The 17,142-nt window shown below is 39.3% G+C and overlaps 1 protein-coding gene across 1 annotated transcript in view; it reads left to right on the plus strand.

Moving 5' to 3' along the window:
- Positions 1–16,107, plus strand: part of LOC136252064 (G-protein coupled receptor 157-like) — a 22,630-nt gene extending 6,523 nt beyond the window's left edge. Inside the window, exons 2-4 of the mRNA XM_066044418.1 lie at positions 4,538–5,205; positions 13,695–13,892; positions 15,729–16,107. Of these exons, the coding sequence (XP_065900490.1) occupies positions 4,546–5,205; positions 13,695–13,892; positions 15,729–15,974 (1,104 nt within the window). The 5' untranslated portion in view covers positions 4,538–4,545 and the 3' untranslated portion in view covers positions 15,975–16,107. The remainder of the gene's footprint in view (positions 1–4,537; positions 5,206–13,694; positions 13,893–15,728) is intronic.
- The last annotated feature ends 1,035 nt before the right edge of the window (positions 16,108–17,142 follow it).

Raw genomic sequence — 17,142 nt, forward strand, 5'->3', positions numbered from 1 at the left:
TACAGTATCACTATGCCCCAGAAAAGCCAATAGAGCCTACAGCTTTTGCTGTATTTGGCAGTGGAAAAAACATGGTAGTGACAGCTGGAGCTGAGCGATGTACGGCCGGCTTACTTGTGTTACTACAACAAATTGTAGTGTTCCACCTGCCTCAAACTACACTGTAGCTACATAAAAACATTAAATATGAAGAGCTTCACCTTCATTTAAAACTTTTCACGCTGCTAAACTGGTTTTATGGGCTTCTCAAAAAGTATGGCCGGCTTACTTGTGTTACTACAACAAATAGTAGTGTTCCACCTGCCTCAAACTACACTGTAGCTACATAAAAACATTAAATATGAAGAGCTTCACCTTCATTTAAAACTTTTCACGCTGCTAAACTGGTTTTATGGGCTTCTCAAAAAGTATCGATAGGCATTCAAAATTTTGAATGATTGCCCGTGACTATACCGTAACCTTAATTAAGCAGGCAAATAAAATGATATACAGGTTGTTATTGTTATTCCCTTCTTTCACTAAGAAACAGGTGTTCAAAGAATTTTTTCAATAATATGCAAATATTTCACCTAATGCTTTATACTAGGCTTGTGCGATTGTGTCGGGTTTTCGCAGATCCGGTCACATTAGCACACTAACCCATCCCCACCCCCAGGGAGGGTGGGGGAATACAGGGGATTTGACAAATTATTGTGTCAAATTCCCCACTACTGGGGCAAAATTGGCTGTCAAATCCCCACTATGTCCCTACCCCCATAGTAGGGGATTTGACAACACCTCAAGGATGACTAAGCCGAGGACTAAGCGCATATTTCATGCATGCGACTAGTAATAAACCTGCCCTGTAGCTAGTAAAATTATAGCAAGTGCGATTTTATTGTTTAGAAATGCAACTACCGAAAATCGGCCAGTGAATTGAACAACTGTCAATTGCCCCAGGGGTGGGGACAAGAAGCAATGTCAAATCCCCACCTGGGGTGTGGGGACGCCTGGGGGTGGGGGGGTGGGGCATGAAATTGACAAGTGCATTACTGACAAGTCATCCTATAATATCACTACCTTGAGTTATCAGGTCTCCTGTGGCCACATGGTTTGTGTGACCTCTTCTCCATGTGACTTATGTTGATTATCATGTTGATCATGATCATTGTCATGTTGATCCTGATTAGTGATGTGCGATACTTATCGATATATCGGAATATCGCGATACTCCAGCTGTAGAGTATTGCAATACCGATACACACGTACACGTATCGATATTTTGATTGCGCAATCACGAAAATATGAAGGTCTGGCTTTCTTCAATTTAACAGTGTAGCTGGTTTTTTTACCTGTTTCCTGGACTCCTTAAGCTTGTTATATAATAGTGTAATGGTGTAATGGCTGGTACTAAACAATAAAAATTTATCAGCCGCCCACTCACTTTGGCTTCTTTGTACAAAGGATGCAATGTATCACATATTGATATCATATCGTGACTACACAGCTGTTAGATACAAATACACCATTTCAGGTGTATATATCACACATCACTAATCCTGATCATGATTATGACTATGTTGATCAGGAGACCTACCCTGACTGTTGATCATAGACCTACCCTGATCATGTGAGACTATGTTCTCTCAGTATAAGAGGACACCATTACTACACAATGTTGTAGTCCATATGTAACCAGATCTATGAGAGCTCAAAGTGTTTGTACATTTATTTTATTACATCTACAGTAATGGTAACTGAGGTTCCATCCCTAGAAGTTGAGAGCTTTAGAAATTTCAGTGCTAAGTGGTAGCAACAGAAAGATCGATTAGTACAGTGATCAATAGCACAGGTGATAAACTAGTTTACAATATAGCATTTATTTAACACAACAAACAGGCACAAGCGTTTCAACGTGATTATGAAGCGTGCTTGAAACCCTGCGCTTAAAACTTGTCTTAATGTGAGCAATAAGTGAACCAGTTACTATTAGTGCTGTAGACAAGGTTAATATCATCCCATGTAATTCATAGTACAAATCCTATTGTAGTAGCAGCCTGCTGATGAACTACAACATGGAGCCTGTCCATCACCTAAGAAGCAATCACAAAACTGACTGCAGCAATTAACAATTCCAAGTAACATCCCTTCAACAACTTAGCTTTTTTTACAGTTGTAATGCAAAGGGTTCACTTTTGGTTGAGTACAAAAGATTCAAGAACATTTGTAAATGCAAAGCTTAATATTGGCTCAAGCTGTAAGATGGTGTTATTTGCTGTTATTGTAGCATTTGATATTGTTTCCAAAATAGACAAGTTTCTTCCATTCTGTTAGTGGGTTCGTTTCTGTTCTATTCTGCACTTTTTAGTCACGTCCCAAGGTGTACACTAGCACTTATCTTTTGGAAGTATTGACATGGAATGAAACAAACTCCTGTTGCCTTGGGAATATAGGTTTTAGCTGTTAGCACATTGTTCATTGCAAAATCAGAAATAAAAAGTAGTGAAACAAGGGAGGTCGGCTACTTGTATTATAACATGACTAGTGAACCTGTACATATCACATTAGTAGAATGGGACCAGGCTTATTGTTTTCATGTGAACATTCACCTCAACTATCAATGAACAGTGAAGTGGCTATTATGTCTATGTCTCAGCCTGTTATACAGCGTTACAAATGAAGAAGCACTTCTGCAGTCAATGTAGTTACTATGGAAATACGGATGAGGACGAAAGTAAGTCCATGATGTGTGCATTGTACATACTGCAGTATGGCACCAGTAGGGCTGAAATGACATCTAGCAACACAAAAATCAAGCCCATAGCCTTAGCCATTGTTGAGTTATGATTGTGTAAAGGCATTAGTCAGTCAGTCAGTCAGTCAGAAATTCTACTGATTAAAATTAAAAAAATAAAATAACAAGTTGATGTTGTGCTACTTCTAAAAACCAGGCGCCAAGCAGCTAGCTAACTCATCTGGAATAACTATAGACAGTATATACTACTATGAATTAACCAACTATGTATTACTACTTTACAATAGGGTAGTTTGATAATATAATTAGCTATTTCTCGTATTTTGTAATTCATGAAATATTCGTAATTCGTTCAATTACGTTGCTATGCACTGCTAAGGAAGCGTTTGTTAAATAAACCGCTTTAACCAACATATTACGCACAAAACTATCTTCTAAACTGTTTTATAGTGTGACTAACGTGTTTTTTCCCACAAATTCTCTCGACAAAGCCTCAAAGCTGCTCTTCATTTTCGCTCGCGTACGTAAGGGATACGCCCCCTTTCAACTCGAAGCGATAGGCTATTCCTGGAAGTGTACGAGGCCTGCACCGTTGTTTTTCAGTTGCTAAATGCCTGAAAACCTCAAGGGGAAGGTAGTCTGAGGAAAGTCACCACACCCGTATTTCAGTCCGCCGAAAAGAAACCACCTCAGAGCAAAGTTCACCTGTGCAGAAGTTTAATACAGACTTCATTTCACTTTTACTTCTTACGTAAAAGCTGCTTTTACCGTTATTAAACGATTTTGCTCACGTGGGTGCGTACGGACAAACATAGGTAGATAGGTAGATAGGTAGATAGATAGGTACACACACACACACACTTTTACGGAAACAATTACAGTAAACCAGGCGCACGCCCACAGCCGGCCTTCGGCCGGCTGTGGGCTTGCGCCTGGTTTAAAAATTGAAGCAATGTCATGGAACGTGCTGAAGGCACTTTTGGACTTATTCTCCCTAAGGTGTCATGAAGGTATTGTGAGGCAGCTGGTTTCTGGCCAATATTTTTGTGAGAAAGTACAAACCTCCATTATCCCTAGTACACAGTGCTACCATGCTGAGTTTTGAGGTGGAATATATTGTATGTGTGACCTCAAATACTTGTGTGACTGTTCTATTAGAGTAATTGAGCTGTGTACGTAGTATATATCAGGCTAAGAGTGTCCAGACCATTCACTTAGCTGATCATTTATTGAACTGATAACACACAAGTGTTTAAATGAGGTACCACTTTTTACTTCACCCAGTCAAGTATGAAACAGACAAGTAGAGGAATACACTGCTCTATATATATGGTGAAGTGGATAATTCTTATTATGAGAATTTCTTTTTGGTGTTATGCCTTCAATACCAAATTTGAATGGTAGCTATTACAGCATAGCTCAGTGGGAAATCCCTACTTTGGCATGGTATAACAATTATTTTGTGTTCAATGCCAAAGTAGGGATTTCCCACTGAGCTGTACTGTAACAGCTACCATTGTTCATCTCTTGTTTCACTACTTTTTATCGCTTAGATTCCTACTTCATTTATAAATTTATAATTTTTAATATACTAGTAGTTTTAAGAGCTGGAACTATCAGTATCCTTTTATTTATTTAATTTTAATTTATTAATGCTTTACAGCACAAGTACTGAAGGTCTATAGTACACCTGGTCCTACAGCCTGCTCAAAGACATTAGATACTAAGACATTTTGTGTTTTTCTAGTTTGGGGCAGTGACTATTAAATCATGTGTGTATTAACATGATTATTATTTCTACAGGTTAGAGAATGTTGTTAGGCAACAACACATGTCACCATGACAACATCAGTGACCTGATCATCCAATACATTGCTATGGTAGCATGTATCTTATCATCAATTGGCTCATTCATCATCATATTATCGTACCTACTAATCCGTCCAATCAGAACGAAGGTACGAGAGATACTGGTACACTTGTCTGTGATGGACCTGACATATTCTCTGGCTAATCTGATTGGTTTAATATTAAACTATGATAACCACATTAAGGAGGTATCTGGATCATGTGAGCCCAAGTTGACACACCCCTATGACATCATTTGTAAGGTACAGGGAGGCGTGGCATTCTATGCAACAATTAGTTCACTATTATGGACAAGTGGTATTGCTGTATACCTGTATTTCAGGGTGGTTGTTAATAAGGATAAAATGATACGTGTTGTGGTCTTGTTATTATACCTCACTTGTTGGGGAATCCCCGCCACATTGACAACCTGGGTGCTGTATGTGGAAGCAATTGGTTATGATTATTCCAGCTCGGGTGGATGGTGTGCGTTAAAACAGAAGAGTCAGTCCACTCACACTGGAGATGTTGTCATAGCGATATTTAATAATGATTTGTGGATAATGTTGACCACTGTATTGGTGGTGATGTTGTGTGGCTTGATACACTTCCATATTAGGAAACAGATATGATTTATATTAGTGGTTTGTTATTGTCAGACCTTTAGTGCTGGTCAATGTGCAATAATAATAATAGCATGTGTGACTCTGTCTTAAGTATAAATGAAGTCTGTCCTTGAGTATTAGGAATTAATTTTACATTTGAGTATATGGATCATAGAAAGGAAAATTGAAACAAAGGAGGTCATCTACACCTGAAGATATCTTATAGTACTGTATAGTAGGGACCACAAAGGTGTGGACATGGTCCATGAATAAACATGACAAGACAGCCTCACTTTTCCCTGACAACGATGAGGCAGTATTGGTTAGGCCCAAACAAGCCTTCAGATTGGCCCAAAATGCTTTCAACAAGTTTCTATGAAATTTAAAAAAAAAAAATTGGAAGACGAGTTTTCTACTAACTGAGTAACTGACTGATGCCTTCAGACAAGTGTAACTTGATAACGGCTAAGGCCACAGACTTGATTTTTCACTGTTCGACATTGTTTCAGCTGGACATGTACGTACCTTTTGGCATACTGCAGTATGTACAATGCATTCTTCATGGACTCAGGGGTGGAGGAAGCAACATTTTTTTAGGGGGGCTGCACAATCATTCAGGGCTTGCCCCCAGACCTCCCTAGGTTGTTCGCACACTATTAGTATTCCCCACCTCCAGGCATACAGTTGTAAATAAAGATTTAATAAAGGCCTTGGTGTTGCATCATGTCTATAGCTACCCTGAATGATTGTGCAGCCCCCCCAGGGGCAGATCTAGGATTTATAAAAAGGGGGGGGGGCTAACTCAAGGTACTAATCTCTTGGGTAGAGGTAGCAAAGCACACTTCCCAGCATGCGAAGCATGCTGGAACTAGGGGGGTCTGGGGGCATGCCCCTCCAGGAAAATTTTGAAAAATAGATGCTAAAACACTGCAATTTGGAGACATTTCCACATAAAATTCATAATATTTTCTGCCTGTAGATATTTTATATACTGCCTTTAGATTATAGGTATGGCTCTCTGAAGCATTTTGCTAATGGAAAAGTTTGGGTAGGTACAGACAACCAAGTACATGATGCACCCCTCTCACAATTGCACAACACTGAATAGGTACATGTTAGAATAATAATGTTGAAAGTGGAAAATTTTGAAATTTGAACAACACAAGATTGAATTTGAGAGCATATTCAATGGAAATTGTGAACCTGAATTAAGTATTGTCATACACAAGTAGATGAATGAAGCCCTTTAAACAGACCAATTCATTTCATTGCATGTATAGGTGCTGGCAGATTTGGAAAAATTCCATAACAGAACCAACTACATGTTTCCAGTGAATGTTCTATTAGAGTAGTTAGCTGACTGTTCTATTAGAGTATCTCGATCTTGTAAACCTCCAATGCTGATTCGGGTCCTTGTTGCATAAATTTTAGCATAAATCCACTGATAATACCTTGGAAAGATGTTTATAAGGTGGTTTTATGAGTATTTGTATTATTAGTGATCATATAATTATGCTAAGACAAAATTTCATTACAATGCTCAGCATATTGATCAAGTAAAGCCTAAATATGAAGGGGGGGGGGGGGGGGGCTTCAGCCCCCAAAGCCCCCCCCCCTGGATCCGCCCCTGCCCCCCCCCCCCCCCCCCCCCCCCCAGGAAATTTTTGAAAATTTTATACTCTGAGATTGAATCTGGTGGCCTTTCCAAAGTATAATAATAGTTGTAAAAATGTAAAGTTGCAATATGAACTGAATATAAATTTTTAATAGAAAAAAATAGCTACCACTTGAAGTACAAAGCTACAAGATAGTTTTAAAAATTACCAAAGTAATTCTTTCTGGTGTCAATCTTAGAAACAAAGTCTTTTGCGATATATTCTATACTTATTTCATCAAGTAAATCCTTGTGAGTATTCAACAGTATCAAATGATTTAACCTTTCTTGTGTCAAAGTGGATCGTAAATATGATTTAACTCTTTGTAGAGCTGAAAATGTTCTTTCTACTGTATCAGATGACACTGGAATGAAGAGGTAGAGTTTCAACAAATTATGCAATTCCTCTAGACTATGATATTTGGAAATTTGCAGGTTTCAAATAATTGGCACATGGTGCTAATACTTGTCACTGTTTTAATTCCCATTTTGTGTTCAATATTTCCTGTTTTGAGGACATCAGCTAGCAAAGGCAATTGAACTTTAAGTTTAGGAATATCTAAGGAGTTACCGTATAAACACTCAAAATTTGTAGATATAACGAGTGTTTTACCATTGCATGAATCTATCAATAGTTTTTCCATTTCCTGTAGGATCAAAAAAGTTGGTTGGCTGAATCTCTGTGTGATCTCATTCAAGAGTAAATCAAATGCTTCAAAGTATTGTTTCCAAAAGTAATCTTCAGCAGATGAAAAGTGATGGTTAGGGGCACCATCATTGACTCGTTGTGGAATATGTCTTTGCCTGGGTAGAGTTGGCTTATCAGTAAGTTCACAAGCTTCCTCTAGCATTAAATCATAAAAAAATTAAATACAGTGGATTCTCTTTGTCTTTGTAGAAACCGTTTTGCTGCATCTACTGCTGTGGCCATTACTTGCACACTGATATCTTTATATGCAGTGTTTTTGAAAATTGTTCCATAGCTGCAAAGATGAGATAACATAATTTCAAGCCAAAATATGTTGCAAACTTTTCCATTACTGCCATTATCCCAATGACTTTTTGACTTCCTTCTGAACTAGCCTCAGTTCCAATTTTTTCCAATTCCAAAAATATAATTGAATAATTTTTCCAAAAATATAATTGAATAATTACTTATCACTACATGTATAGCTCCAGTACACACTGTCCACCTTGTTGGACATAAAGGCTTCAGCCCAGGAAATCCTTTTGAAAATTCTTCTTGTAAGCACTTTAATTGTGCTAGACACTTTGGTGAGCTGTGAATAATTGTGGCCAGCTCAGTAGCCACTGTCAAAGCATCTCGTATAACTGCACAATTCCTCCCACAATCCTGCTGACAAAGATTCAAACAGTGGGCAGTACAGTGAACGTAATGAGCCTTCTTTTCAATTGCCTGTATTCTTGCAGCAACTTCATTTAGGTGGCCAGACATATGTGAGGCCCCATCATATGCCTGACCGCAACAATTTGATATCAACAGCCCATTTTGTTCTGAGGACTTTCTTCAACTCAGCAGTCAGAGTCGCACTATCAGTTTTGTCTACATCAACTAAAGCTATGATATCTTCTTTAGTTGTGTAATCATCCTCAACATATCTAACAGAAACAGCAAACTGTTCTTTACCACTGGTATCTCTTGTCTCATCACCTATTAAGGAAAAGTATTGTGTATCTTTACCAATATCTTCTCCAACAAACAGACTGTCATAATTTTAATCTCTTCATATATAATATCATGTGATAAGTACTGCTTTTTTGAAAGCCATGATTTGAGACCTTTTACATCTGCAGAATGGCACTCCAATAGTTTCCTTAGATTGCCACATTCATCATTGTGGCTTCTAATTGCCAAACCCTGCCTCACCAAGTATTTCAGTGAGTTCAATCCCATTGTTCTTCTGTTCATTTGCTTTTTGGCTTGATAATTGCACAACAACTGAAGTTTGCTTAACTGCGTGAAGTTTCATTTGTGCCTCCCTATGCATTTGATTTGATTCATGTTCCCTAAACTTTCCTAATGCTTTTTTCCAATCATCAAATCCTACCGAGACAAATGCTTCACTGTTTTTCTTGCTAAATGTTACCAATTGCTGCTTAGTAGTGGTATAGCAATAGAAACAGAAAATCTTATTGCGTGTCAAACAATAGTTCAGCCAGTTGAAGGAAGAAAACCAAGATGGTTGAAAACTACGACAAAGATTTCTTTGCTTTTTCTTAGACAGACTTGAAGCTGTGGCTGGTGAGGTTTATCTCTTTCTGCACAGCAAACTGCTTCGCAATGATCATCATTTGATTCTTCTGCGCCCACACAGTTGCCATTTCCAGTATCCATCAACTCAGTATCACTACATAATATAGTTTACAATTATAAAACAAATAACCTTTCTGCCCTAGCAGGGGCGGCACAACCAATCCGGCCGGTCCGGTTTTGGCCTTACCAATATTTGACGGAGTGGGCGGCGCAACTGGTCGGACTGTCCAGCTTGGTCTTACCCAAGCAAGAGCAGAACTTTACCACACAGCTGAACTATAATAAATCTGAATCGCTCACACTGCAGCTGTCGACGGTCCTGACTCCAGTCCCACGCGTTCTGAACTTCGGCTCCCACAATCGATTTTGTGTATAGCCAATTGATTGTGGGCTTGACACATGCTGCCATGGCGATGATGCATTAATGAATTCCTCTCTTTCCTTCGGAGAAGAAAGTGGTATTCCACCCGTTCCTGAGCTTCATCATCATCCTAAAGAAACAGAATCGTTCAAGTTTCCGAAGCGCTGTTTCAGAAAGACGAAGATCGTTGAGCGGTCCTTCCAACCTTGCTTTTTTGACAAGTGGCCATTCCTGCATTATGATGAAGTTGTGGATCGAGTGTTTTGCCACACATGCATGAATGCCTTGCCCTCCCTTCTCTGCCACCCCTGCATGGACTTACCAGTGTCCTCCTTTGTGTCCCATTCATTATTGCTGACAAAACAAAGTGTCGGTTTGGCAGTAGCATGTGCCTTTGTAACAGATATTGTCTGTATTTTCATAGTGGTTATTTTGATTGCAGAGGTGCTTTTTGAACAATTCTTGATTCGTAATGCTGTGTAATAGCTGACAATGAAGTGTAATGGATGCTTCACTTTTCAGGCAATAATTGATAGCTGGGACACATGGCACTATTTCTTTCTTTTGATGCGGTATGCGTGGCATTGGAAAAGGTGAGGAGGCACTGCCCCTCCACTTTCGAAAGTGGGCCCAATTTCTCCACCTCTGCCCTGTAGGTAGTCCCAGTCCTGATTAACCTTACTTCTCCCCTGTCCCTAGTATCTGCTTTCACTGTTCCCATCCCCTGTCCCCATCCCAGTTTCACCTCACCCCATCACTGATTCGAGGATTTTCATTCTTGACTACACAGCTACGAAGGATCTGCATTGATGTTTACTTCAAGCATCATACAAATAGCTGAAGCGCATGTATAATTATCTATGTCTGAACCAAGTAGCACAGTCTCTGTGTGAGGTTATATTCTAGTTTTGCATTAGGCCATGTGACCTAATTTTAGAAAACCATTGATCTACACACAATAGTACTTGTGTAATAAAATGTATTTAAAAGTAATGGGTAAAAAATGCAAGCTCCGGAAAAAAAATTATGCAAGTTTTTATCGCCTTGCTGGTTGGTGAATTGACACTGCAATGGATAAATTCTGGACATCATCATGCTCCCCTGTTCATAGGGAGTTCAAAAATCCTCCATACACGGGTGGGTTTCTGAGTTACAGACATTTGTTTACGTTGCGGTGACGAAAGAATTTATGACGATCTTTTTTCAATGAATTCGCCTTCCTTCTGGATCACATAAGAATACCTTTGGCATAAACTATACCTTGGTGGATTCACAAATTCATGGCGAATGCAATGAGCGAAGATTCAACTCAGTACGCCGTTGTATCAGTAAGTTATGATGGTTTATGTAAGCGCCTGTAGATTATTTTCTTGATGTCTTCTGCACACATTGATTTATTTGCTCATTCGGCTGTCTAATGCTGTATTTCCCACACTGCTTGCTTACCTTATGAAGCTGAAACTTAGCCAGTCCGTTCCTCTGTCCCTGTAGACAACAAAGAATCAATAAAACAAATTTTAATAAATGTGCGTATATCAATGGTGTAGCTCCTGGTGTGTGATAGTGTTGTAGGCATATGTGGGCTTCACATGTGACCTAATGTGGGCTCCATATGTGACCCAGTCTGAGAAAACCGGTCTTATCGTCCATGTCAGCAGATTCGATTTTTCACCCAGGACACAAAGCTACATGAATAAACTATCTAATTCCACAATCAAAATCAGCTAGACTTGAGTGGTTTGGTTTTGCTGGCTGCTTTTGCCAAGCCCAGTGGTGATTCGTACGTGCGGTGTGGGGCCTTAATGGAGTTCTGGTCAGCCTGGGAATGACTGTATGTGGCTGTACAGCTCTGTGGTGTTGAATAAGTACCTCTGCTGTGAATCTCCTTTCATTTTAGCCAATTTTGAGATACTCCAAAACAGCTAACTTACCAATTTCAGCCATGAAACACATCCAGAAGTAGTACTAGCCACTTAGAACAGCCACAGCAGCCAGTTTACAACTTTGTATTATTGGATGGATCACATGATCTCACGTGACACAGTTGTATGTGACCCAGTCTGAGAAAACCAGTCTTAACGCCCATGTCAGCAGATTTGATATTTCACCCAGGACACAAAGCTACATGAATAAACTATCTAATTCCACAATCAAAATCAGCTAGACTTGAGTGGTCTGGTTTTGCTGGCTGCTTTTCCCAAGCCCAGTGGCGATCTGTACGTGCGGTATGGGGCCTTAATGGAGCTCTGGTCAGTCTGGGAATGACTGTATGTGGCTGTACAGCTCTGTGGTGTTGAATAAGTACCTCTGCTGTGAATTTCCTTTCATTTAAGCCAATTTTGAGACCTGAATGGCCCAAAACTTGGCCAAATTCATCCCTGTGCCTCCTTTTCAATTTTTAAGCACCATCTTGCCCGCCTTCCAGGCCCCCCACCTCCCATCCCTTTTGCAGCTCACCTGATACAGTCAACCTCGGTTTAAAAACTATCTAAAATGGTGGGAAACTTAGTTGTTGGCTACTTGCACAGTGGATGCTCTGGAAGGTTAGGAATTGGTGTAAAACGTGTGAAAATTTGGTACACATAGCTTCAACCATTGACGAGCTACAACACACTAAATACTTAAAACCAGCATTTCTCGATACTTTTAAATAGGCGATAAGCCCGGTTTTCCCAGACTGGGTCACATATGACATATGGAGTCCACATATGCCTACAACACTATTACACACCAGGAGCTACACTAATTTATCAGTAAAGTGAGTAGGACACACATAAATTTTCACATGATAAAATTTCACGGTAGCTTTCTTTACTAACTGTGAAAACCATTAAAATTATGTACCAAAAAAATTTCCAGGTATACGGTAAGCAAAACTTGTAGCGGGGTACTAGTATTTGAGGATGGTATAATAATAATAATAGATTCACCACAATCATGCAAAATCAACACTACTCTTAAAATCAGTTAAGGAAGGGTCACTGTATTGTGTTCAGTAAGACATTGGACTTTGTGGTCATAGAGAGAAGAACTTCCTCATCAAATTGCCATATAAGGGAGACCACTAAAATGTCATAAGCCATGGTATGCTGTCATTACAATATTGTATCAGAGTTTAGTGATCATTCTAGAGTCTATTGTTTTGTTCACTGGTGTGTGATGGATCACTAACAGGACATGTAGACAAGGAGTGCTATAATACTCATTCAAAACTAGGAGTGAAGCAAATAGCAAAGTGTAACGATTTGTTTTAGCCTCATTAAAACAGTAATCAAGTGTTTTGGTGTGGCTGAAACATCTGCTACATGTGGCTACATCTGTCATCAACTTCAGTTAGTTCACTAGTTGTATTCATGGAACCACTAACTGGTGGCCTGCTAATTACTTTACTCTATATAAGGCAATGTTGGAGGAAAGGAATTCAAACACAGTAGCGATTTATAAAGGGGGTTTCCAGTTTAGAAAGTGGACATATACACTGACGTGCCTGCTGGGTGAGTGTGCGAATTCTCACCATAGCATGTGCTAGGGGGTCTGGAGGCATGCTCCCCCAGGAAAATTTTTGAAATTTAGATGCCATGAGACTGCACTTGGCAACAATTTTAGTGGTAAATTATCTGTAAAATAAATGCACATCGCGAGCATGCACATCACTTATTATAGGTGCATGCCGCAATAATTAATTAAAATACTCAACTGTTGCATAGTCATTTTCAAAGGGGATTTCTATGGAAACCTTGAAACCCCTTGTGGTGGGGACCTGTCCCTAACCTGCTCTAATAGAGGACTAGTTGACTACTATCACTTTTATAATGGAAATTGTCGGTAGTAGTAAGTGGATTTGTTGCAGAGTCACTTCTACTCATACAATTGTAGTGTAATTGGCACCATGTAGAAGTGAACTGGTCATGTTCCCTTTTTATTGATATTTAGAGTGTGTGTTAAAGTTCACAATTAATTTTATAATATATTTTTTGCCTCATTCTTTATTTTTGATGTGGTATGTGCAGACTGTATATCTGTAAGTCAGTATGATTGTACTGAGTATAGCTGGTGGCATTGGTGACCTTCATTGTTTCATTACTTACGTTTAAACCCAGTGTAGTAATAAAATGGTACAAACATGAAATACTGCCACATATTTATATCCTTTAGTAGTATTAGCCATATCTGTGTACTGTGTGACTTATAACTGGTACTGTGGCGTATATTCCATCCAGTTAAGGTTCATGAAAGAGTCACACACTCTCCTATCCAACTCAGCAACTGAACTACAAAGAACGGACACTAAACTATTGTTCATTCCTGTGATCTTTATCATACTGAGAATATGGGATGTTGTGTTCAATGTCTTGACAGTGTATAACTCTGTTGACCTTCCTACTGGAGTTGAGATTACTCTGAAACTGTTAGCAGTAAGTGTGTATGTGTGTTTGTCCAGCTAGTTGTAATGTCACTGTGTTAGGTCTGAGCCTATTATACATTTTTTGTGTCATGTTCTCCACACTGTAATCATGATAAAAAAGTTAATATTTTTATATCGTGATATATGATGGTGTAGCAATTTCATCAGAAAATGTGACCGGATTTTACAGAACCGATCCAAATCGCACATCAGGCAAAATCAAACTAACACCACCAGTGGATAGCTACACTATCGTACTACAAGTTTTGACCCTCAGCACTACTCAAACTACACGAGGCTGGTTTTTACACACGTCTTTTCTGGGTGGTGTGGAGTGCTCAAATGGCGGTTTCAGGCCTTGTGAAGGACCTGGCTTGGCAAGAGTCAGTGGTTTACTGGTGGACAGCCTTATAATGTTGGCCAGACGTGTTCTCTGTTGATTTTGCTACATATCAGCCACTAAGGAGCCAGCACAGCCCTGTAATCTCGTGTCTGGACTCCAATCGTGGTCTGCCTCCATTTTGAGGTCTATCTTTTGCCCTCCCCGCCACCCTCCAGCCACCACCCCTTTGTGAGCACTCGTGATACTACTTCGCTCGTCCAACTGCTCAGATTTTCTATCTTATTTGGCGGGAAACTGTACAAGCAGCTACAAGTACTGGAAGTGGCCTGAAAGGTAACAGATTGATGCATCTTTTGTGTGAATTTCATACGCGTGCTTGCTATCCTTGGAGAGTTATGCTGGCTTCAATTCTTTAAAACCGTTTATCTCAGAACTTCTAATGTGCGATTTGGATCGTTTTTCCAAAATCCAGTCACAAATGATGTTCAAGACAGTATTAATTTTCTTTATAACAGACTTACTTGCAGAGGAAAGAGCATGTTAGGGACTATTTTACATGTTTATACTCAAATACTAGCAATTTATTACCATGACTTCATGCAATTTGTATATCATAATAATTTATCGTATCGTGATAAAAGAAGAGAGCAATAATTGTGATAGGCAATATACAAAATTTGCCATATCACACAACACTAATTTTGATTGTTCTATTAGAATGTTTTGATGTGTAGGTACTGTAAGTAACCACAGCAGCTGATGTCTTACAGAGTAGAACTATTGTTGTATTAGATGTCTTTTGATGTAAAATATGCAAAGCTGTTCTTCCTATATTGGTGTCTAATTCTTAGCACTACCTGTTATGTCAGTACTACAGTTTTATCAGCTTATCACTCACTGTGTTGGCTGTTGTTCCCCCTGTACAGTAGGGAAACTAAAGACAGGTAAATAGTCAGCTCACTTCTAGGGAATGCAAAATAAAACGAAGTGAAGTCTATTCTAAGCAGTCAAGCTGTGGGAAATGAAAGTGTTTTAATAGTTCCTGAGGTGCACTGTGTTTATGACAAGATCATGTAGGGTGCCACCTGTCTTTACGAGGGCCTGCTTACCGTAGTATACGACACTTTTGCTACTTATGGTAGAGCCAATCAAATTGCAGTATTGTTCATGAGTTGTGTTACCTTGGTACTTTGATGCACTGTGATGTTTTGTTGAGATAAAAATGGGCACACTAGCTAACTTGTTGTTGTCAGTAGATGGAGTGTTGTGTGCTACTGAGATTGTTGGGTTTAAACTCTTGAAAGATGGGCAGTGAAGGGTAGTAGTTCAATTAATGAAGAACACAATGTTCGTTACTAACCTCGTACATCATATGTGCGCAGCCACAGCTTTCCGGTTACACAAGTGTCGTGTAGTATGGTTCTCCACACCATTACTCTACAAGCGAATAGGCCCCTTAATTATCAGTTTATTTGGATAATGTAATGTTGTGTGTTGTTACAGGCAATAGGAGACTCCTCTCAGGGACTATGTAATGTTGTGTTGTATTGTGTATTCACACCGACTGTGAGAAGATACTTCATGAAGCCATTCAACAGGTGTGGTTGTTGTCATGGTGATGAGGAAGAAAGACAGCGGTTGCTAAGCAGCACATGGTTACTATCAACAGGTAGCAGTCGTCATGGTCACCACAGTAACAGTGGTGTCATGAGAACATCGTCAATTAGTAGCAAACAGGTAACCACATGACATGACATGACATCCGGCCCTACCACCCCTCACTGGTGGTGACACAACATTCCTATCACCTTAGTGAAACACTATTTAGTAAATAATTGTATTGTATTTTTATTGTAAATCATTATCATCAATCCTACGGGTGTGTTACCTTACAATGTAAATAGTCTCAATGTCTCTGTATCATCGAACTAGTGAGGTTGTATGATATGATCAGAGAATGTGAACATGAGGTGTTCCACATGGCTTGGGGTGTTTGGTATAGCATGATATGCAGTGTTGGGCAAGTTACTTTGTAAAAGTAACTAGTTACATATTACATATTACTTGCAACTAAACTATTTAGTTACAGTTACATATTACCCATAAAATAAAGTAACTATAATAATATTACATAGTATATTACTTTGTGTCCACAGCCTTAAGCTGTCACGTGTGAAACTACCACGTTATCACGTGACATGATTGCGTTGTTGGACAATATGCAAATCTTGGTTATAAGTAAGAAGCTGGTGAATAAGCTTCATTCAGTAGGCCTCGTTACTTCGTTGTGGCTAGACGTTACTCAGAGGATAACTAACGAGATTAGTAACTTCGTTATTTGTAGTAATAATATTTCGTAATATTAGACTCGTTACAGTAACTATATTACTTAGGTAACGCGTTACATTTGTAAGTAAAGTAGCTTGCATTATATTACCTGTTTTTATAGCGTATTTCGTTATATTACTTTGTTACCACAAAAGTAATAATATTACGTAACGCGTTATGCACCTATCAATGTATTGCCCCACTACCCCCCCCTCGGGCATATATGGGGCTATAGTGGGGATTTGACACAGCCGAATTTCAAATGCCCCATAGTAGGGCAAACCTATCGTGTCAAATCCCCACCGCTGGCCCCAGTTGCAACGCGGGATTTACTCGGGATTTGACATAGCGAAGGAAGTTACAACAAAAAAATATTTTGGTGCTTACTGAACGATCGTCAAATGCCCCATAGTGGGGCAGCAGTTTCGAGTCAATTCCCCCTGTAAAGCCCCACTTACGCCCGAGGGGGGGGTGGTGGGGCAATACATTGATAGGTGCATTACTCCCAACACTGATGATATGTACGTTAGTGAATTGTGTAGTCAAGTTTTTGGGTTTGATTCGTCATTTTTTTTGAAGTTGCACACAG

The sequence above is a fragment of the Dysidea avara genome, chromosome 1, assembly GCF_963678975.1.
Source record: "Dysidea avara chromosome 1, odDysAvar1.4, whole genome shotgun sequence".
Lineage (NCBI taxonomy): Eukaryota > Metazoa > Porifera > Demospongiae > Dictyoceratida > Dysideidae > Dysidea > Dysidea avara.